The following is a 22890-nucleotide window of genomic DNA, read 5'->3' as shown; positions in this document are numbered from 1 at the left end:
CCAGAAGTTTCATCTTTTATATGACATTGGTCCTGAAAAATAGACTTGTGGTCTTTATTTTCCTTTTTCTTCCAATTGAGGCCTGGCATGAGAATTCATGACTAACCAATATTTCCTTTCCTAATTATTCCTTTCTAATATAGCTGCAATTTCTGTTTATGAAAGGGGAAGCATCCATTTAAACTGAACTCCTAAACATACATACCTTTAATTTGTCAAATTTATCATCCACATCGTGTAACCAAGACATGAACTGTCTTGCATTAAAGCGATCCCTTACAGAAGTTTTACTGTCATCAGACTGAAAGAGAACATTAAAAGTAGTTGAATATTACAATATAAAAAGCTACTTTAAACTCTATGCCATTATATCTTTTTATGGTATATTCCACTTTTTAAGGAATGATGGAAATATATTTCAAAAGAGAAAATATAACTTGAATATTTAAAAAATTTGATAAAGCCTTTATTTCTATATTGAGTAGACAAATTAGTTATTAGAATTCTCAGAATGCTAGGTTTAGTTATTAATTAAATAGAATTCTACTGCTCTGTGAGTCAAAGCTGTTTCTCAAAAAGGCATGTCATATGAAGTATTATGCCTGTGACATTCTTATTAAAAGATAACTGATTTCATATTTAATTTTAATGTTAAAGTTTACCATATGTAGGGAGAAAAAGTGTTGAGGGAGACAGGCCTCTGAGGCCAACATTTTTTCCAGGACCAATATTTTGGACCACTCACAAAAAAATTCTAAATTAAGAATACCTGTTTTGGAATTAAGATAGGCTACATTCGAATGTCAGCTTTGTATCTTATTGTGTAATCCTGAACTAATTATGTACTCTCTCAATTGTCTATCTGTAAAATGGGATAAAAGTATCTCTTTTAACCTTGTTTTGAGAATTAAGAATCCCTACAGCCCTTATCATAATGCATACAGGAAGACTCAGTACAATAAGCAGTTGCTATAATTATTGCCAATACTCCCACTATTACTACCAGTGCTATCAAAGTGACATCCAGGCATCAGGTAGCCCCACAATCACACTGCTCACCCTTTTAGCCATTATTACTTCCTCCTTGGTCCTCAAGTAAGATGTTTTGACTATTTTAAATTTTATTGTTGAATTTTTTTAATATGACAAGTTTATTTTGAAAAGTAAGAGGTACGATAAGAGAGTAGCTAATGGGGCCGGCCCGTGGCTTAGTGGTTAAGAGCGTATGCTCCGCTGCTGGCGGCCTGGGTTCGGATGCCAGGTGCACCAACGCACCGCTTCTCCGGCCATGCTGAGGCCGCGTCCCATGTACAGCAACTGGAAGGATGTGCAGCTATGGCATACAACTATCTACTGGGGCTTTGGGGGAAAAAATAAATAAATAAATAAAAATTATAAAAAAAAAAAAAAAGAGAGAGTAGCTAATGGATGATCCAAGCCCCTACCCAGGAAAGGTAGATTTGTGTATTTTCTTTTGCCTTAATTCCTCAGAACTATTCTCATATGAAACAAGCCTGAGACCTACTCTAAAGCCAGCTGTAAAAGGATGGGTAACAGTTCCACAGTTTTCCTTAACAGAATGACCAAGTCCTTCTGCCCTTTCATTATTAGGCCGATTGTGACCTGATCTTTAGTTTTTGATTTGGGGATCACTCTGAGGGTTTACTGGGAAAACTCACTTATTTTTGAAATTCTCTTTATCACCCATCTGGGGCTACAGATTCCTCAATTCTGCTGTATTTCACTATCAATATGTTCTCATTTGTCTTTTGTCAGAAATGTCTTAATGTTCTGGTCCAGTGGCTTTCCATCTTGATTTCCAGCTGCTATGGATTTTATTTATTTATTTATTTATTTATTTTTTTGAGGAAGATCAGCCCTGAGCTAACATCCACGCCAATCCTCCTCTTTTTGCTGAGGAAGACTGGCCCTAAGCTAACATCTATTGCCAATCCTCCTTTTTCTTCCCCCCCCTTTTTCTCCCCAAAGCCCCAGTAGATAGCTGTATGTCATAGTTACACATCCTTCTAGTTGCTGTATGTGGGATGCTGCCTCAGCATGGCCAGACAAGCGGTGCCTCGGTGCGCGCCCGGGATCCAAACCCGGGCCGCCAGTAGCGGAGCGCGCGCACTTAACCGCCAAGGCGTGGGGCCGGCCCCCCTGGATTTATTTTTAATTTCACATGTCTCTTGTCATTTCAATGAGTTTTGGGAGGAAGAAAAAATAAACAGGTGTGTTTACTCAAGCATCCTGAACTAGCAATCTTCAAGAGACTTTCCTCGTAGCTTACTTTATATTGTTCTAAAATTAGTTTTATTACTCTATAATTTGACGAAACTTAAAAAGACCTCAAGATATCACATAGTCTAGTCCAGCCTTTAGCAACATGGTTAAACTATTCATTTTAGTTAGTAAAAATCATTCATTCTTCTCTTTAAAATCTTTCAAGTTGGAAATTATGGAAAGTCCCTCAGTGGCCCTTTCAGTATCTATTTCCTTCGAGTCAAATAGTTCTTTCTTAAGGTCCAATTATTCATTTTAATAGCCTTTTCAGATATCTCTGAATACTTTCATTTCAATAAAACAGTTGGTGGCTTAAGAGAATCTGAAATCTACTGATCTAGTTTAAACTCCTTTTTTTACAGATGAGAAAAATAAAGCCCAGAGAGAACTAAATAACTTTCTCTGTAATATACCCTTATCTCTATATCCTTTGTGTTTCTGGTTTGTCTGATTTAAAACAGCATTTCTGAGTCTTTTTTTGTGATAATCCTTCATTGTCCGTGTTTATACTTTTTTGTTTTTTGGTGAGGAAGATTGGCCCTGAGCTAATATCTATTGCCAATCTTCTTTTTGCTTGAGAGAGATTGTCCCTGAGCTAATATCTGTGCCAATTTTCCTCTATTTTGTATGTGGAATGGTGCCACAGCATGGCTTGATGAGTGGCGTGTAGGTCTGTGCCCAGGATCCAAATCCGCAAACCTCAGGCCGCTGAAGCAGAGCACACAAACTTAACCACTAAGCCACTGGACTGGCCCCCATGTTTATACTTTTTAATCATTATATTTTCTCTTATGACCAATGAACTTCATTCTGGTTTATAAGGCACAAAATAATTCTGACAACTGATATTCTGGTTCTGAATTCATGTAATTTATATGCAGCAGTAAACTTAATTCAAGATATAGCTACAGTTTTTCACAATTATATTAGTTTTTTCTAACAATATCCAAGATCAAAACAAAAGCCTGGCCTTATTTTAGCACTGGCACAACCCAGAGGTTCAATCTGCCTCTACTATTTTCCTGCTTACGGCAGCTTTCTGGTTGCTTGAAGGTCAGAACTGAATTTATAAACATCCACTTTAGAAACAAATTACAAGTCATCTATAAGGGCACTATCCTAAACATATATCTGTTTTGTAATTATCTGCTTTTATAACATAAACCTAATGTTTAGAGGACTTTAGAAAATAGAAGATCAGGTTATCTGCAAGTACTTTAGTCTGAAAGAGTTGCTTTTCTCCTCTGCGTTTTATTGATTGTTGAATTCGAGTTTCTTCTATGCAAACAGATTACAAAAAACCGAAGCCATATTTAAGAGCATTCTAACTGCATCAGTGAGCACTTTACCTGAGCATCCAGTGGCACACTGTACACTTCTGCATCCAGTAAAACAGTGCATGCACTAAACGGCAGTGTTTGATTTGCCAATGTTCTTGCAGCTCTGTAGTGAACACGCAGAACTTCCTGTTCATTGGATACAATGAGTTTTTCCTAGTTTAACAAAGCATTAAAAAAAAATCAATTCTTCAACCACTTGTTTTTCAAATAAAATAACATCACTTAAAATGTGCTAAAGAATCTGAATCTCAGAGTAGTTTTTTCTTTACAGTAAGCTTGAGAAATCTGAGAACTCCTAGTGTTCTACAAGTATAGGCAAATTTTCTCTTTCCAAAACGGGCAGCCTCTTTCTAAAAATTATCTTTTAAAGTGTTCAGTGGTGGCTTTTAGTATAGTCACCAAGATGTTCAACCATCACCCCTAATTGCAGAACATTTTTGTCACTGCAAGAAGAAACCCCCTACCCATCAGCAGTCAAGCCCATTCCTTCTTTTCCCCTGGCAACTACTCTACTTTTTGTCTCTATGGATTTACCTATTCTGAACATTTCATATAAATGGAATCACACAATAAGTGGTCTTTTGTAACAGGCTTTCTTCACGTTGCAGATTTTCAAGGTTCATCTGTGTTGTAGCAAGTATCAGTACTTCACTCCTTTTTATGGCTGAATAATATTCCACTGTATGAATATACCACATTTTATTTATCCACTCATCAGTTGATGGTCTTTTGGGTTGTTACCACCTTTAGGCTATCATCAATAATGATGCTATGAACATTCATGCTCAAGTTTTTGTTTGCATGTGTGAAAATTAATACAGAGAAACCTCATTTAAAATGGAGTCAGGAGGCCAGAGCTTCCATGTAGTAGCACTCAAGGTCAATTATACAAAAGATAGTCAATTACAACCCCAACAGAAATCCTCAACTGTAGGAAAGAACTGTCAATTACAGCAAGAAATGTACATTGCATCCCAAACAGAAATCGACAACCCCAGCAACTCAGCCAACGAGAAACCATCACCACCCTGAATTCTTGCTTTTCTCCAATGGACCTTCATTCAAAACAACCCTTCCCGATTTCCTCCTGTTTTCTCTATAAAATAAGAATCCTCTTTTTTATTTGTTGGATTTGCCTGTAGTTTGTCACAGCATGCACATCCCAAATTGCAATTGCTTGGCTATTCTTAACAAATTTGTTTTGCTGGTAAAATAACTGGCTGTTTTATTTTTACGGTTGACAGATGTATGCTTTTAATTCTCTTGGGTAAGTAACTAGGAGGGAAACTATTAGGTCACGTGGTAGTTCTATGTTTATCATGTTGAAGAACTGCCAAACTGTTTTCAATAGTAGGTGTACCATTTTATATTCCCACCAACAACATATGCAAGTTCCAGTTTTTTCACATCCTTGCCAACACTTGTTATTATCTGTCTTTTTTTATTATAGCCATTCTAAGGGGTGTGAAATGGTATGCTATTGTGGTGGCAACTTCTCTTTTATGAGTATTTTCATAGAAACAAACACACTGTACTCTGATGCTAACTACTCGTAAACCTCTGACAATCACAGTACAACCCTGCCTCAATGTGTTAAGTGGGATCCCAAACTTCTAATTATGTAACATGCAGAGTTACCTTATCATAAGGTTAATGAAATGATCTAGGTAATCTTCTGCATTTAGCAGACTGGGAATTCCTAGGGTTCAGCTGCAGATCTCAACCCATCCTGATCCTGGTTACAGACTTGTGCCATCTGGTGGTAACGTCGTCTTTGGTCTAAATGTCAATGAGGGCGACTCTGGGACCTGTGGCTGGTTAGAACTTCAAGGATAGAGGTAGTGACTCCAGGAATCCTTCAGTTATATGATATTCATCATTTTATTGGCCCCGGCTGGAAGGCTGGGCTGAGAGAATACTAAATATGTGGCTGGTCTTCTCCCTATCATGTTCCCTATTCTCCCCTCAACTGACAAGAACTTGATCCTTCCCCTGTTGGAGAATGCAGGCCACATTATATCCAAAAATGCATTATTGTAGAGTTTTATTGTATTTGTAACTTAGTGAAAAGACAAAGAAACATGGTCCTATTTAATCTACTGTACATTCTTATATGACAAATTGTTACCCTGATCTCTGGCCCCATAAGATCAACCACAAACCCTGCTCAGAACAAGCCTGACGTGTTGTCTTTAGCTTACAAGAAACCACAAAGAGAGGAAGGAGGAGATGGCTGAGACACATAGTCGAAACCAGTTAAAACTGGTTGAAGGCAACATGGCAGTCTGACTTGACCTGAGATAGACCTTGCAGCTCATTAGACGCTCACTGTTAATACATTACCATGCCACATAACACACCCAGCAGCACCATGACAGTTTACAACTGCCATAGCAATGGCAGGACAACCAAATAAGGCAAGAAAAAGAGATGGCACCCTTGCTCCCCAGAAAAGCCTGCCCATTTCCTGAGTAACTATGACTATTCCTCCCCTTCATTACCTAGACCCTTTATAATAGCTACTTAATCACTCCAGGAGCTGAGAAGTTGATTCGTGAACATAGTTCCCACTTCTCCATTTTTTGGCCATTGAATAAAAGCTTGTGCTATTGAATGCTCAGCTTCGGTTTTGTTTCAAATCCGCGACACCAAACAGAAAAGGACCCTCTGAGGAAGGAAGGGCTGATTGTGGGTTTGAGGCCTACTAGCCCTGGGCTCTTCCTTGGGTCCCCTCTGATTGAGGGTTCAAGTCCCACGGTGGGTAGGAAAATTGGTAACAAAATGATACTCAAAAGAGAAGAGGTAAGTTGAACACTTAGGATTTATTAACTTAAGTACAAGTTTAAGGTGGGACTTTAAGTGATCAATATCCAAAAACTTGATCAGATACTAATAAAAAATAGCTAGAAGAAAAGTCTTCCTAAAATGTTGGTTGTAGTCCTATAGAAATTAAGAGCAATAACCAAAAACTCCTTAACACCATGGGAGAAAGAAATATATATATATATATATTTTTTTTCTTTTTTTTTGGTGAGGAAGATTGGCCCTGGGCTAACATCCATGCCCGTCTTCTCCTGCTTTATATGTAGGATGCCTGCCACAGCATGGCTTGACAAGTGCTGTGCTGGTCCATATCCAGGACCAGAATTTGCGAACCCTGGGCTGCCAAAGTGGAGCGTGCGAACCTAACCACTATGCTACTGGGCCGGCCCCAAGAAATATATTTTTAAAAGTCAGACCCCCTCCCCTAAAATAATTAATAGAGATATGCTGCTTAAAGGGTAGCCAGAATATTTCACTTTAGATCATCCTCCATCATGTTGTGTCTTTGAACTTTTAGTGCAGAGCCTCTCAAACAATGCCTTCTGAGAATGGGTTATCTGTGTCCTGAAGTATTGCTTCCTCTTGGTTCTTGAGGAGGCAGAGTGGGGCATGAGGTAGTTCTGAGGTAAAGGCCAGGGGCTCTGGCTGCAAGTTGTGCTCATTCATTTAGTATAGCATGAAAATGTTATCATTTTCTATGGGAAAAATGACCCCAGAACAGAGGGTCTTAACCTAGGGTCCTCACATTCCCAAGAAGCCTATGGATAGAATGAGGGGGAAGGTCATCTGTGAACTTGGATGGGAAAAATATTATGTCTTTATTTTCACTAACCTCCAACTGCCATTTCTTTCCATTATGAATGTAGGCCACAAACCACGGTAATATCAGAAGTATCTGCAACTTTGTCATCCATAGAAATCACAAATATCTTCAATTCCTATTACAGTTGTTGCAGATATTGCCCCCAAGTTTTTACACTAATTTCTTCTTTAAAATTCCAATAGTTATTAGACCTGCTGCTATATGACACATGACTGCAGTTTTTCTGTGTAGAGACACTTGTGTAACATAGCCAGCCAACTATCAATTCTGCAGCTGGTAGTTTATTCAGCTACCAAACAGTAAAGTTACCTGTTCTCATATTGGTCAAACATTTAAGTTGCTTTCTAGTATTCTGCAATTCTAAATTGTTTGTTGGCCAATATGTGGAAGGATGTGTCATTTTTGCAATTTGTTAAAGTTCTGCAAATTGCACAGTTCAAATGAGAGTTTTTACCTGTCTGTAAGGTGGCATGGCTTTGGTAACACGGACAGATGCATGGATTAAATATATCAGGTGGCTTCAAACGTGCCTGATGGGTGAAAGAGCTACTGATGTGCTATATAACCAAAGTTCTTATTGCTAACAAATTGCTCACTGACATGGGTCACGAACAGCGTTCTCAATTCTGTATCAGTGCTTATTTCCTTTATTTGTTTTCCTCTTTGTAACGCTATAAATTTATTTTATTCATTTAAAATCATTATTCTGAGAAAAGGTTTTATATTTACCAGATTGTTATAGGGATCCATGGCACAAAAAATGTTAAGAACCTCTGTCTTAGGGAATCAATCATGTATGAACCAAAGAAATTGCATTTAAGGTTTTGTTTGTATATGAGTATATCTCTGTGAAAAAGGTTCACAGCTTATATCACATTTTCAGAAGCCCCTGACCCTCCCAAAAGATTAAAGTGTTATATTTTTGTCAATCCAAGTGAAATGACTTTTACGATTTTTATAAATAATTAGATGGTTTTTTTCCTGTCATTTCATGCCAATACTAACCCACTTGGAACTGGAATACTAAAGCAGACCAATAAGGACAGGCTTTTGCAAGTATTTTGCACTAAAGCAGCTGGTACGAAGCAACAATTCCAAAACTTGGAAATGCCAACATTCAACTAGGAATTCACTGCTCTAGTTCTGCAAATGCAACAAATGATAACACGAGATTATTAGAGTTTTATACATCCCAAATATACTCAACACGAATTGTAACATGGGAGCAGTTATCCTAAAACCGGCCTAAAAATTTTCCATCTAATTGCATAAGCACAAGATAACAAAATCAAACCATTTCCCAAAATGGTTCTAAAGAAGGAAAATCTACTAATAAACTGTAGGCTTTTATAATTTATCTTTAAAATACAGTTATTTTTACCATAAACGTGAATTTAAACATCCCTTACCCTTTCTATACTGTGTTGCAACCGTAGTTTCATCCTCACAACTTCCTGTTGCCGAAAAAGCTCTTTAAGTGGATCTGACAGTGAAGGTGGTGGTGTAATCTAATTTAAAAAAAGATACAGTTAAAAACACTGGGTTTTACTTACAATAATGGGCTACTCTTATAAAATTAAACCCTTTTAGTGCACAACTTAATGAAAACATAAATTCTGATGTTCTCTGAATTAAATAATATAGTAACGATTATATGACTGGTTAACTTCTCAGTCAACTGCAACTACTGTAAACAGCAGAGTGTTCCAGCAAATTCAGATGTTTTAATGCCGAGGCCACGGCAAATTTCAAAAGCAATTTAGGACTAAGGAAGTTATTTACTACACAGACACACATTTTAGAGCATCAGTAAGTGATAGCATACAGATAGGGAGGGAAGAGTCACAAAAAACAGAAGAGTACCAAACCAACAGTCCTCAAGATTATAGCAATCTGAGTGTATCAGTATAGTAGTGAGGTCTCTGTGTAGACACGATAAAAATGAAACACTCAATTGGTGAGTTTTAGTGAATTAAGTCTTGTATAAAAATACAGGAAATTGCTTTCTAACAGATTTGTGGTTTTCAAACTTCTTTATTACATGTTATAACCCACTGTCTATCCATACTCCAAAAAGCTTATGGTTGGTTCATCTTTAATTTAATTATTACAGTAGCTTGTGCCTTCTGGTAGATGCTGGAGATTAAGGAAGCTGACTCAACCTCTGCATGTACTTTACTGTTAATATAAAGAGACTTCCAAGTATGACAATAACTGTCTGTGATCCCTGAATATTCTCCCTCTAACTCTTGGAGTATCTATATTTCCCCCCTCTCTCATCCTAGCTTATAATTACTGTCAGCATATTTGGGGACAGTAATATATCTCAGTATGTTTTAGCACAGTATAACTTAGTTGAAGGTGGGACAAGCAGATACTATGTGCTTCCCGACATGGTGCTATAGGAATTACACAACACAATATATGAAAAGCTCTTGCCAAAGAACCAAACCTGATCTAATCGAGACTCTATATTGATAATCAGTAAACAGTTTACAGGAATTATGGGAGACTGAAAAACGTTAAATAACAACAGTTCAATCAGTTGAATCAACGTGGAAAATTCCACAGGACAAATAACTCATTGCGACTGATTATTTTTCAGGCCTCTAATTGCAATAATACATTTTTTTGATTTCTGTGTCCTGTACACTGCTTTAAATTTAATAAGAGTAAAGTTTGGTGCTATTGTTTTAGTTTTGTAAAGTCATCACACAGGCCTCCTTTAAGCAGCACAGAGGAAGAATATCCACTCCTTTGAGACTGGGATGTCAGAGAAAGCTTCTTTGAGAGGGTAATGCCTGAGCTGCATCTTAAAGGAAGAGCTAGAGTAAAGAGTTCAGAGAAATGAATTGGGGAAACGTGGGGGAAAAAGGAGAGAAAAAAGGGAGGGAGATAATTCCCAGAAGAGAGGATGCTATGATCAAATGCATGAAAACAAGAAAAGTATAGTGTCTGGAGGCAACTACAAGCAGTCATGAGTTCCTGGTCCCCAAAGAAACAGTGATACACCAGGATGGAAAGATCAGCAGGGGCAAAGTAACAAAGACTGTAGTCTATTCTGTAAACCAGCTTTTCTCAAAGTATGTTCCACAGAACACGGGGTCCATAAAGATGATTTGCAGGAAATGGTTCCAAGAACAAGTTGGGAAAACATTGTGCATATGTATTTATTTAGGTGTCTCACAATTAACAAATTAAATTTTAATGGTTCTGAGAAGTCCTGCAGTGAAGAAACCTATTTATTTTTAGATTAATGGTATTTCCCAAACTTATTTGACCATGAGCCACCTCCCCTCCGTTGCTCCCCCCACCACCGGAGAAGGCATTTAATTAACCCACTGTGAAACGGATATTATGCATAACACATTAGGGTAAATTTTGTATGCAGCGGTGAACCACTGAAAGATCTTCCAGCTCGATGTTGTGTCTGGAGAATAGATATTAGGGGGATAAGACTGTAGGCAAGGAATTAAGAAAGCAGATCACTGTTACACTGGTGTGAGATGCAGGAAGCGGAGGGGATGGGGTCCAAAAATATAGGTGATTGACTAAGTAAAGATAAAAGAGAGGGAGCAGCCAAGTAGTACTTGTAGGTCCCTTTAGCATGATGACTGGATGGCTGGTAATAGAGACCACAGGAGGGGCCAGGAGGAAAGAAAGAGAAGCAGGTTTTTGGGTACGTTTAGTGCTGACACGTTGAGTTTGTGGAGCTCATGGACATCCAAGTAGAGCTATCCAGTTAGCAAAAAAGAAGCTGAGAGAGGTTTCAGCAGAATATAAATTTGGGAATTCTCAAGTTATATCAATGTATAGAGAAGTGGTAAAATCACCAAAGGAATATACAGCGACTTTTGAGGAAACTTTCCCTTTGCTGTTTTTCCTCATCTACCTTTAAGTAAATCATGCTTGGAGATTTTGTCTTTCAATATCTCTAAGTCCCAGGAATCTCTAGAATGTAAAATCTCTTGACAGCTTCCCAGGGATGCTCTTTCTTATCACCACTCACTCTTGGAATCCCTCTGCAGGGTTTCCATGTGTTGGTACCAGCAACCACAGTAGATACCAGGTTGTGACAAGTCTTTTCTTTTTCTTTTTTGTGAGGAAGATTAGCCCTGGGCTAACATCCGTGCCTATCTTCCTCTACTTTATACGTGAGATGCCTGGCACAGCATGGCTTGATAAAGGGTGCGCAGATCCGCACCTGGGATCCGAACCCATGAAGCCCCAGCCACCAAAGCGGAGCACATGCGAACTTAACCACTATGCCACCGGGCTGGCCCCTCAAGTCTTTTCTTTTTTTTTCTCCCTTTATTCATTTGATTTTTGAGAACTTCACCTGCAATTTTCTTTTTCTCTTCTTGGTTTCCTTTGGAAAAATGGCAGCATTCTGGTTAAATTATGAGAAAAATGTTTGATAGAAGAATAAATACTTAAACTGACTTTGGAGATGTTTCACCACATTTCTAATGGGTTTCACAACCAGATCTCATAAACGTGAAGAGACTACTTGGGTACAGTGGTGGTTAGCTGACTGAGAGGAGACAAATGGATACAATCATGCTGGAAAGTACATGCAGTGTCAAGAGTGGTTCCTGTTATTCTGCTCTTTATTATTTCTTGAAACTAAGTTTTGAACAAATGAGCTCAGGCCAATAAACTCAAAAGCACAGCCTTTTATCATAAAAGATGGAGGGTCACATATTAGCTCTAGTAAATATAAACCTTAAAGTCTTTTTGAGCTGGATAAAATAATGGTAACCCCTTAAATCCGTATCACGATTTAAAGTTTTTAATGGGCTATGGCATATACTATTTCAGCCTGCTTTCAGGTAGGGTAGGCATTATTGTTTTACAGATGTGAAAACTAAGGATCAGAGAAGCAAACTAAATTATTCAAGACCACACAACTGATTTGCAGCAACACCTAGATGAATTCATGTATACTACTTGGAAATCGACTGCTCTTTCTACTATATTGTGCTGTGTGTTTCTCTACTTTAGTAATTCTCATTAAAAACAAACAGACAAAAAACTCCCCACTACATCCAGAAATAATTCTCAGCTCTGCTTATAGCCCCCTTTGAAACAATACACGATACAACTAAATTCTAATTTAATCAAAGTATATTTCCAGAATTGCTGCAAGGGAATTAAACTTGTATTACATCATCTTTGTAGGAATAAGAAAAGGTGATGGTAAACACAAGTACACATAACACATACACAAATGTGTTGCACTGTATATACATATAAATACATACATATCAATAAGCAGATAGTGCTAAAAGGGCAATCTAACATGGCTTACTAGAAATTGTTTTGTACAAAGTTCTAATTTCCATGTGTTCTTTATAGTTGTACTTACTTTTCAAGCCTATGATACTACATATTTTAGTTAAAATTTCTTATGCTTTAAGGGGAAATAAAGGAAATGAAAATTGTTAGCTTTATAATCTTTGAATCATTAAAAAATTATTTTGCTGAAAGAATGACAAATTTATTAACTCTATGCTTTTAAATCTACTACTACTGCTTAATATTAGGTAGGGTAATATCAAAATTTTCTGTCTTTTAAGATTTAAAAGGCACTAGCATCAGGTGTATTCTGTGGATATGGAACTAAAGAACCATCTTTCTTCTAACTTTTTGATCTTCTCTGAACTGGGCTTTGAAAGAAGGAACAAAGGCACAATGTGAAACAGCATAGACTAGCCTGGGGACCATCATGTAGTAGGGCAGTAACTACAGCCGAGCCTAGAAAAGTATGGGAGGACCTTGTATGCACTGATGGGGACTTTGGTCTATAGAAAATTGGGAGTCTCTGAAGACGTTAGCTGTGTAGTCACATAACCAGATAATAGTTTTACATAAGGAACCCAGACAATAAGGTTATTTTGACAGAAGAGATTAAACTAGAACCTATAGCAGCTATTCAGAATGTCTTTTCTGCTCATTTTTGATACCCAGTTAGCACAATGCTTGTTGGCACATAGCTATGAAATGTTTGCATTTGTAATATTTTGAATACAGGCATACCTCAGAGATATCGCGGGTTTGGTTCCAGACCACCGCGATCAAGTGACTATCATGATAAAACAACTCATATAAATTTTTTGGTTCCCAGTGCATATAAAAGTTATGTTTATACTATACTGTAGTCTGTTAAGGGTGCAATAGCATTATGTCTAAAAAAACAATGTCCATACCTTAATTAAAAAATATTTTATTGCTAAAAAATGCCAACCACCATTTGAGCCTTCAGTGAGTTGTAATCTTTTTGCTGGTGGAGGGTCTTGTAAAAACGCAATATCTGTGAAGCACAATAAAGTGAATCATAATAAAAGGAGGTATGCTTGTATTTTATTATGCAATATTCACATATGTGAATGAGGAGTCTAAGGAGCTAATGAACTCCTTGCATGGCAGTGGAAAGAAAGAGAAGGGGAAAGGACGTCAGATGAACCAACACGACTTAGTGACTGATGTGATGGGAGGGCAGAGGGGAAGAGGTGAAGGTTAAACTTTGGGTTCCCAGCCTGGGGAATCAGATAGCAGATAATGACAGTAACTAAAGCAGAGACAGCAAAAAGACCACATTTGAGATAAATGGGTTTGGTATTGGACATGATGATTTTAAGGATATTGTGGGACATTTAGGAAATGTCCAGAAGCAGCCAGAAACATGGCTATGGAAATCAGGAGTGTATTCAGGGCTGAAGATAAACTCGGGACTCATTCTACAAGAGATAAACAGTGTCGCAGCCCTTCATCAGATAATAGCGCAGAGGTAGAGGCAGACGTGAACAGTTAACTACAATGTCATAGGGGAGGTATAGGGAAGACACAAGCAATTCTTCTTTGATGAGATTTCAACAGAAGTGACATCACAGCTGGAACAAAGGCATGGAAGAGGACAGAAAAGGGGGCCTTGTGAGGACAACATTTCAGGCAGAGGGAATAGCACTACCAAAGTACCAAAAGCACAACAAGGTATTTCCATAGAAGAGTGAACTCAGTTTGGCTTAAATATTGGGTGAGTTTGGAAGGAGTAGTGAGAAAATGAAGCTGGAGGGGTAGACTGGGGTTAGACTGTGAAATGAATGGTTATTCTCTGCTTAGATGTGGATTTTAAGCTGTAGGCAATGGGAAGCCAGCTCATCACAGCTGAGATATTTAAACAGGGAAATAGCTTTTAATTGTTTTTAAAGGGATATAAAATTAGCAACAAAAGAAAAAAACTAGGAGAAAAAAGAAGTGAAAAAGTTGCTGTAATGCTGTAAGTGAGAGACAATGATGAGGGCCCTAAACCAAGGCAGTGGTAGAAGGTACAGATTCTGGAGAGAGTTCTAAGGTAGAACGGTTAGAATTTGGTGACTGATAGGCTTCTACTTTGGTGTCATCATCAACGAATAAAGATCTGGGGGGCCGGCCCGGTGGCGCAAGCGGTTAAGTGCGCACGCTTGGCTGCAGCGGCCCAGGGTTCGCCTGTTTGGACCCCGGGCACACACTGATGCACCGCTTGCCAAGCCATGCTGTGGCGGCGTCCTATATAAAGTGGAGGAAGATGGACATGGATGTTAGCCCAGGGCCATCTTCCTCAGCAAAAAGAGGAGGATTGGCAGATGTTAGCTCAGGGCTGATCTTCCTCAGCAAAAAAAAAAAAAAAAAAAAAAGATCTGTTTGTGAGAGAGTGAGGGATAAATCATTCCTTTTGGTCTGTATGAAGCATGAGGTTAGAGTGGATGCTGTGGTGCATGGTTAGACTCCCCCTTCAGGAATAAGGCACTCACCCCCATGTAAAGGAATTACCCTTCAAAGAAATAAAAACATACTTCCTTTGGGACAAAAGGAAAAGCAGGTAAGGAAAAAGATACTGTAAAACAGTGCTGTTCAATGAGGTAGCCACTAGCTACACATGACTATTGAGCACTTACTGAAATGTGGCTAGTATGAATTGAGATGTACTGTAAGCACACTAGATTTCAAAGACTTACTACAAAAAAAAAGAATACAGAACATCTCATTAATAATTTTTCTATATTGATTATATTTTAAAATAGTATTTTGGACATACTGGGTTAAATAAAATATTACAATTAACTTCACCTGTTTCTTTTTGCTTTTTAAAATGTGGCTAATAGAAAATTTGCTTTATATTTCTACCGGACGGTGTTGCTTTATATTTCTACCGGACGGTGTTGTAGATGTATATCAAGTGATGGTACTTACTGTGGGAATGCAGATCTTGCTTAAGGGGTTTCCATCCAGGAGATAGGATCCATTAAAAGTCACATATTCATCATAATACTGAGGTGCTTGAGGAATAACACTACACAACAATTTGCGCTTTTCTTCAATTTTTTTCCTTATATGCAAGTATTCAAAATACGGATTCGCTCTCTCTGAACTGTATGGCTGAATCTCATCTAGTTTCAGAGAATCTACGATGGCTGCCAAAGACTGCTGAGTTTTCTCTTTTGCCTGTAGTAGAGAGGGACTCACTTGCACAGGCTGAGGTACACGTGACACTTTCCTTTTACGTGGGTGGTGAATTTGAGGATCATCTTCTTCAGTTAATCTTATTCTGCCTCTAGGAGATGAAGACTCACTGTCTTTTTCTGGCAATAGTGCACAGCTAGCCAGAATCTGTTTGCTTTGATTTGCCATTGTATTTGTCTTGTTTCTAGTCATCCTTTGGGGGATTTGGTTTTCAGTTTTATCATCTTCAGCATTTTCTTCTAATTCTACTTTAACTAACTGACTGTATTTATGCATTTCTGGTTGAGCTGATTGTTGCGAATGGTTTTCCAGACTTGATAAAGTGCTTTGTTGTGATTCTTCATCTTCGACGGAAAGCACACACTTTTCACTTTCAGGACAATGTTTTGGATTATCTTGTTCATTTAGGTTTCCTTTTGGCGTCCCTGCATTCATTTCACATAAATCAGAATCACACTTATCATTCAAATGAGTTACAACTAAGCTCTCCAGTTTGTTTTCTTTGTCATATGAAATAACCTGAATATCAGAAGTGCTATTTTCAACCTCATGGCCACTGGAAGACTTGTACGTTAGTTTGCTAAATGCATAAGGTGAATTTAGCTGGGAAGAGGCATCACTTCCATTAAAGTCCTTTTCTGATGGTAATACAGGCAAGGTATTAGCCTTCTCAAAATTTAGTGATGCTTCTTGAACGGTGCTTTCAGAGTACACTGGGACAAAGGCATTTGTCTTTTGAACATCTGTTAGGACAAAAGTATTCTCCATGTCTTTTGTAGATTCACCATCAATATCCAAAACAGAATTGATAATTTGAACTGCATTTTTCTGTTGTAAAATACCCGGCTCTTGATTGGCAACATACGACAAAGACACATGTTTAGAAATAGACTCAGCATCTGAAAGTGACTGGCTGTGGAAAGAGCAAGGTTGCTGTGAAGGCAGAAAGGATGCTGGATCCTGAGCACAAGAGTGTCCTGGAGGTTCAGTCTGGTGCAGAGATAAAAAATCAGTATTCTGTTCTTTTAATATTTTGTTTTCAGAATTACAAAAACCCTGAACAGAAGAATCTTGATCAGGTGTACTAGAACTTGGGCAGATAAAGTCACTGGTGCTTAACGACTCCAGTCTATCAACAGGTATCCCCCATGATTTATTTTGGATCACACCAACCTGATTAGATGGCTCTAAATGCACAGGACTGTTCACTGAAGTGCCCATTGGAGCAGTACTCTTGATAACATTTATATCAGTTGAAATATATTTGCTGTTTACAGATCTAGTTGGAGAGACTGCAAAACTGGAATGTATGTTAGACACATTTGGAAGTTCTCTTTCAGGCACATTTGAGGATACCTCAGGTTTGGGAGAAGGACAAATATCTCTTGGCACAGCTAAGCCACTTTGATTGCTTTCTTCTGATATTGTCTGGAATTGTTTTGTATGTTCACAAATGACAGATGGCATGCTACATCTTCGAACTTCTACAGTTGGTCTCCCTTCATTTATAACTAGTTTAGCATCTTCTACAGAAGATGATCGGAGATGGGATGTTGGAAGTCTGCTTGTATATGGCGGTTTAATCCGCTCTGGCAGTTCAGCCAGGCTATCTAACTCCCTTTCATGAAGGGCAGGAGATTTGGCAACTGGCAAAAAAGGTGACTGGGAAAAGGACATTTGGGAATCTGAACCCTCTAACATAAAGTCAGAGTCATACTCAACTGGAGGCCTTGGGGTTGTCACTGTAGTATGGCAGGAATCTTCTGAGCTAGCAACTGAAATCATGGATACAGATCTGGAACTGAGACCCGGCTTTTCACTTTCTGATCTAGGAGATCTGTTTAAGCTATTATCTGAAACAAAGGATGACTTTCCTAAATTCATTATATTTTTGGTGTCAACAGATTGTGATCTGTTACTTACAGCATCTTTAAATTGTTTCTCCTTGGTATAAGCATCAGTCAACTCTGAACTCTTCGACCTAATAAGTTCTTTATTTTTGGACTCAGCTAGTGCATGCTTTGTTTTTTCTTTATCTTTTACTTTAAGTTCTAAACAATTACGATTTCTCAACCGTTCCTTTTCTTTTTGCTTTATTTTTTCCTTATGTTTTTTGTGCCACTGCTCTATTTCTAGGTCTTTAAGGCTTAGCATTCGTTCAAAACTTGTCTGCATTAAATCGTCATTCACTAACCTCTTCTCTCTAGGTCGAGTATCTTTTGATGCTGGTGATGACTTAGGTTTAGGCTTATCTGCTTCAGATTTTAGTTTGAGTAAACTATTAAGTTGAATTTTATCCTTATGTTTGTCTCGTTCTTTGTATCTGTCTATATCTTTATCTTTCTTATCTTTTTCTTTTCCATCAGGAGTTTTCAAAGGTTCATCTTTTGTTTTTTCTTTAAGGGATAAAGTTTTTTCATGTTGTGCTTTACTACTGTCTGCTATATTTGACTTCTTCTCTTCCTGGAAGTGTCTGGAGTTAGTTATACTTACACTTTCTTTATCTCTAGATTTTTCCTTTTTATCTACCTCCCTGTCTTTTTCTTTATTTTTGCTTTTTTCTGATTTAATATAGTCACTATTATCTGATTGTTTGGTTTTTCTTTCCATCAAATGCTTTTCTTTGCTTTCTGCTAGATGCCTCTCTTTTTCAGTTTTTTCTTTGTCATGTTTTCTTTCCATCTTTTCTCTACTTCTCTCTCTATCATCATATTTTTTAATAGTAATAATATTTTTTATCTTCTCACCTTCTTTATGTGTGTGATGTGAATACAGCTTGTCTTTTTCTTTTATTTTGTCAACACATTCACTAAGATCTAATTTGTCTTTCTCTGACTTATGTTCATGTTTTATCTTTTTCTCTTTTTCAGAATTTTTTCTTTCAGTCTTCTCAATGTCCTTCTCTTTAGTTTGAAATCGTTTCTCAGATTTTTCCTTACTTTCTTTTATATGCTTTTCTTGTTTTTCAATTTCTATTTCCTTTTCCATTGAATGTAATCCTATACTTTCCTCACCAGCACTTATACCCGAACAACTGAATTCTGTTTCTTTATCTATGGGCACATTCTCTCTTTCTTCTTTTAAATCCTTTATTTTTTCCTCCCGAAAAGACTTCTCACTTTCCTTTTTAATCTTTTCTCGTTCTTCTTTGAAGTTCTTCTCTTTTGAGACATGCTTTTCCTTGGTTGATTTATCATCTTTTATGTTTTTTTCCAATTTTGATTTTTTTTCTAATGTTAGGGACTCATGTTCTATATTTAAAAATAGATCTTCAGTTTCATCACTTTTGAAGAAATTCTCTTTCCAAAATTCTCTATCAAATTCTACACTCCGCTGCAGCTCTTTAGCACCATCCCTATTTTTGTATTTTTCCTTTTCACCTTCAATCTCTTTTTTATACTTTTCTTTGTCTCTCTCTTTATGTTTCAATTTATGCTTTTTTAATGTTTTACCCTCTTTATCCATTTTTTTCAGTGTGCAATCTGAATTTTCAAATGTTGGACTATGATCTTCATCCTTTATTTTGGCATTTGACTTTTCACCAAATTCTAAGTGGAAATCTTTCTGATGTTTGTTTTTTTCCTTATGTTTACAAGATTTTACACTTGAACTTTCTGGCAAGAATTCAGATTCTGTATTATCATACCGAACAAGATCAGGCTGTAATGACATTTCAGAACTTCCTGGTGATAAACATGTTTTAGTATGTTCTTGTTTCACTGGTGATGACTGCTTTTCACTTAGTCCACAAGAATGTTTGGGAGATTTACCAGTGGAAATATGAAATAAATGTAATGAAGTATCATCTTTTGGGCTAAAAGATTTCCTAAAATTCCCCTCCTCTCTGGTCTTTTCTGAATAATCTAGTGTAGTATTAACTGTCAAGTTTGTTACTCTGGTATTTTCTTTCCCTTCTTTTTCTTGCTTCAGTTCTTGGTTCTCTTTATTTTTGTTCTGGTTCTTTAATTTTCTTTTAACTTTGCCTTTTTGCTTGTGTTCATTTGAAACTCCATATTCCTTTTTGGTTTGTGTATCAGAATTTGATGTCTCAGGGACAGAACATGGAGCAGAAATCTTTTTGTTCTGATGGATTTCCTCATCTGAACTTTCAGAACTTGAATACAAAACCCTAGATGGCTTTTGTTTTTTACTTTTAAATGATTTAGAATAGAAAGCTTTTTCCTGTTTTGCAAATAAACTATTCTTTTCTACTTCAGATTCGTTCTCTTTTCGTAGCTCTTTCCTAAGAATATGCCTGTCATCAATCATCTTATTTAATTCATCATCATCGTCGTCTTTGAACTCATACTCATCAAGGGCAGATGGAAGAGGTGCTTTACTGGGAATTACTTGTTTACTTTCACAGATGAGAGAGTCCTTCTCTGTCTCTGAGTCAATATTTTCATCGACACTGGAAGGATTTACAGACCGAGCCTCTTCAGAATCTAGAATAAAAAAAGAAAATCTGTTGTTGGTTAAAAGAAAACTGTCAGGAAAATAAGACTGAGAGGAAAACATAGCATATATATTAAATATTTCAAACAATTCAGAAAAAAAATTCCGGTTTATATGTGAATAATGCAATAGAAATATGTAAGAACTCTGCTACAGTATTGTGGAAAAGCTTTATAGAGAATCTGCTTCAAGATGAGATCCCTTGACACTTCTAAAAGCACACAATATACTTAATTTACAATACACGTATCAAAAATACACAATATAGGGGCTGGCCCGGTGGCACAGCGGTTAAGTTTGCGTGGTCCGCTTGGGCGTCCGGGGTTCACAGGTCTGGATCCCGAGTGTGGACCGAGGCACCGCATGTCAAGCCACGCTGCGGCGGTGTCCCTTATAAAGCAGAGGAAGATGGGCACAGATGTTAGCCCAGGGCCAATCTTCCTCAGCAAAAAGAGGAAGATTGGCAATGGAGGTTAGCTCAGGGCTAATCTTCCTCACACACACACAGACACACACAACCACAAACAAACCATAATATAAAAATGTATAATCTAAAGCAAAGGTTCATAACCCAGGGGACTGGATTCAGGGGAAACATTATATATGTACCAATATTCTTTTCTGGAGAGAGACTATTTAACTTAAGTAATATTCTTGGATGCAAAAAAGATTAAGAACCACTAACTTAAGGGGTTTAATTAAGTAAACATCACAGATTGTTTTATATGTTTCAGAATTTTTATTAGTAAAATCATAAGAGATCAAGTGATTCCCATAAAGGACAGTAACTTAAATAAAGATGAATGGTTCTGACCACATAAGAAATATGACTATCTCGTTAAAAAAAAAAAATCAGAAAAATCAAAAGAAATATATCCCCCAATTACATAATTAAGATTATCTAACAGATAAATTGAATATATATATAATTTGAAAACAGCTACTCTATTCCTTAGTTTTCTTATCTATAATTTAGACTTGATACCAATATATACTTCAGTACAATGGGAAAAGTAATGGACTTGATTCCTATACATACATATATGTATGTACATATATACATATATATACACACACTTTATTTTCTGAGGAAGATTTGCCCTGAGCTAACATCTGTTGCCAATCTTCCTCTATTTTGTATGTGGGCTGCCGTCCCAGCATGGCTAACGAGTGGTGTAGGTCTGAGCCTGGGATCTGAACCTGCAAACCTGGGCCGACGAAGCGCAACACGTTGAACGTAACCACTACACCATGAGGCTGGCCCCCTCTATATATTTTTAAGTACATTAAAATTTATTTTAAGTACATGAAAATTTAATTGCATCCAAGCTGTTGTGTAAGTATAGCCAAAGCATTGCTAGATTCTATTTCATTATACCCTTTTTAAAAAAAAGATTTTTTTTTCTTCCCAGGTGGGCATCTTTTCTTAGCTGAAACGTATGTTGTACACATGGGGCCTCTAACTGAAAAGAAAATTCAGGCCTCTAACTAAAGGAAAAGAAAACTGAGGCCTCTGACCAAGGGGAGGAAAAAACCAAACTCATTACAAAAGTAATAAACACTTCATTTGCTAAGTATTTAAGAATATTAAAATCATAAATTTATTTTAACACATTAAACTTCCTCTAAAGGGATCTAGCACCCAAATATTCTCTTCACATGAAAATTCAAATTCCAGAAGCATTTTGGAGTGTCTATAACATACTGGGCACTGTGTAGGAGCTCTGGAGAGACCACAATCTTGTTTTTGGAAAAGATGTGGTAATATTCTAAGACAATATCAAATGCCAATGAGTGACACAGTTATATTGACATGTGGTATAAAAAGAACATTTTTGGAATTATAATGGCTTGTACATGTGCTGAAACTGATCTCCATTCCCAGTTATCAATATTGCCATATGTAGTATTAAACTACAGAACATTATGTTGCAAAAAAGGAACACCTATTTTGGTACTTGATTAAATGAATACCAGAATATGTACCTATACAACACATTCTTTTCTCTTGTTAATGCTTTATTTATGATTTGTTCTTGACAACTTTTCTCTGCTTGCAGTTTTCAAGGATTTAATTCTTCCTGGTTTATATATAACTATTCTATTTATATTGTTTCTCATTAGATGATTAGTTTTACTGGAAATTGGGAATGATTTTTCCCTTACTATATCTCACAAAACTCAGTTCTACACTTAGTGTCAGTCTTCAGTAAATATTTGTTATGTTCCATCAGGCACACGGAGCTAGGAGCTAGGGGTGACAGGATGAAGAACAGTCTTGCCTCCTAATGGTTATACAACCTGATAATTGCTAAAATGGTAGTAGATACTAGGTGCTAAGGGTGCGCTTGGGAAAGAGTCTGCCTGAGAGAGCTGGAGAAGGAAAGCAGGCTTCTCAGAGAAGTAGCACTGAAGCTGAGGCATGAAGCAAGTACAGGGATTTCAGGTAGGATTTGGGAGCATGAAAATAAGTATTATATAAATAAGCAGCGCATATCACAGCATGTACACCATTTCATATACAGTTTTTTCCATTTAACAGATTGTAAACATTTTCTTTTGAAGTTACATTTTCTTCATTGCTATTTTTAAGGGTTGCATATTACGTTGAGTTAATATGTAATCATTTAAACTGGTTCTTCTACTGAGAGGACATTCAGGTTG

General features: G+C 37.1%; 1 protein-coding gene across 6 annotated transcripts in view; it reads right to left on the bottom strand.

Annotated features, from left to right (window-relative positions):
- Positions 1 to 22890, bottom strand: part of ANKRD12 (ankyrin repeat domain 12) — a 124679-nt gene that overhangs the window by 3827 nt on the left and 97962 nt on the right. For all 6 annotated transcript variants that reach the window (XM_058556702.1, XM_058556705.1, XM_058556703.1 and 3 more), the window contains 4 exons: positions 15502 to 20216; positions 8679 to 8777; positions 3633 to 3776; positions 206 to 301 (listed from right to left, as the gene is read on the bottom strand). In XM_058556702.1, coding sequence (XP_058412685.1) covers positions 206 to 301; positions 3633 to 3776; positions 8679 to 8777; positions 15502 to 20216 — 5054 coding nt within the window. The remainder of the gene's footprint in view (positions 1 to 205; positions 302 to 3632; positions 3777 to 8678; positions 8778 to 15501; positions 20217 to 22890) is intronic.

Source organism: Diceros bicornis, chromosome 16 (genome assembly GCF_020826845.1).
Source record: "Diceros bicornis minor isolate mBicDic1 chromosome 16, mDicBic1.mat.cur, whole genome shotgun sequence".
NCBI lineage: Eukaryota > Metazoa > Chordata > Mammalia > Perissodactyla > Rhinocerotidae > Diceros > Diceros bicornis.
The sequence above is the reverse complement of the archived record's forward strand: the minus strand, read 5'-3'. Positions and strand labels throughout refer to the sequence as shown.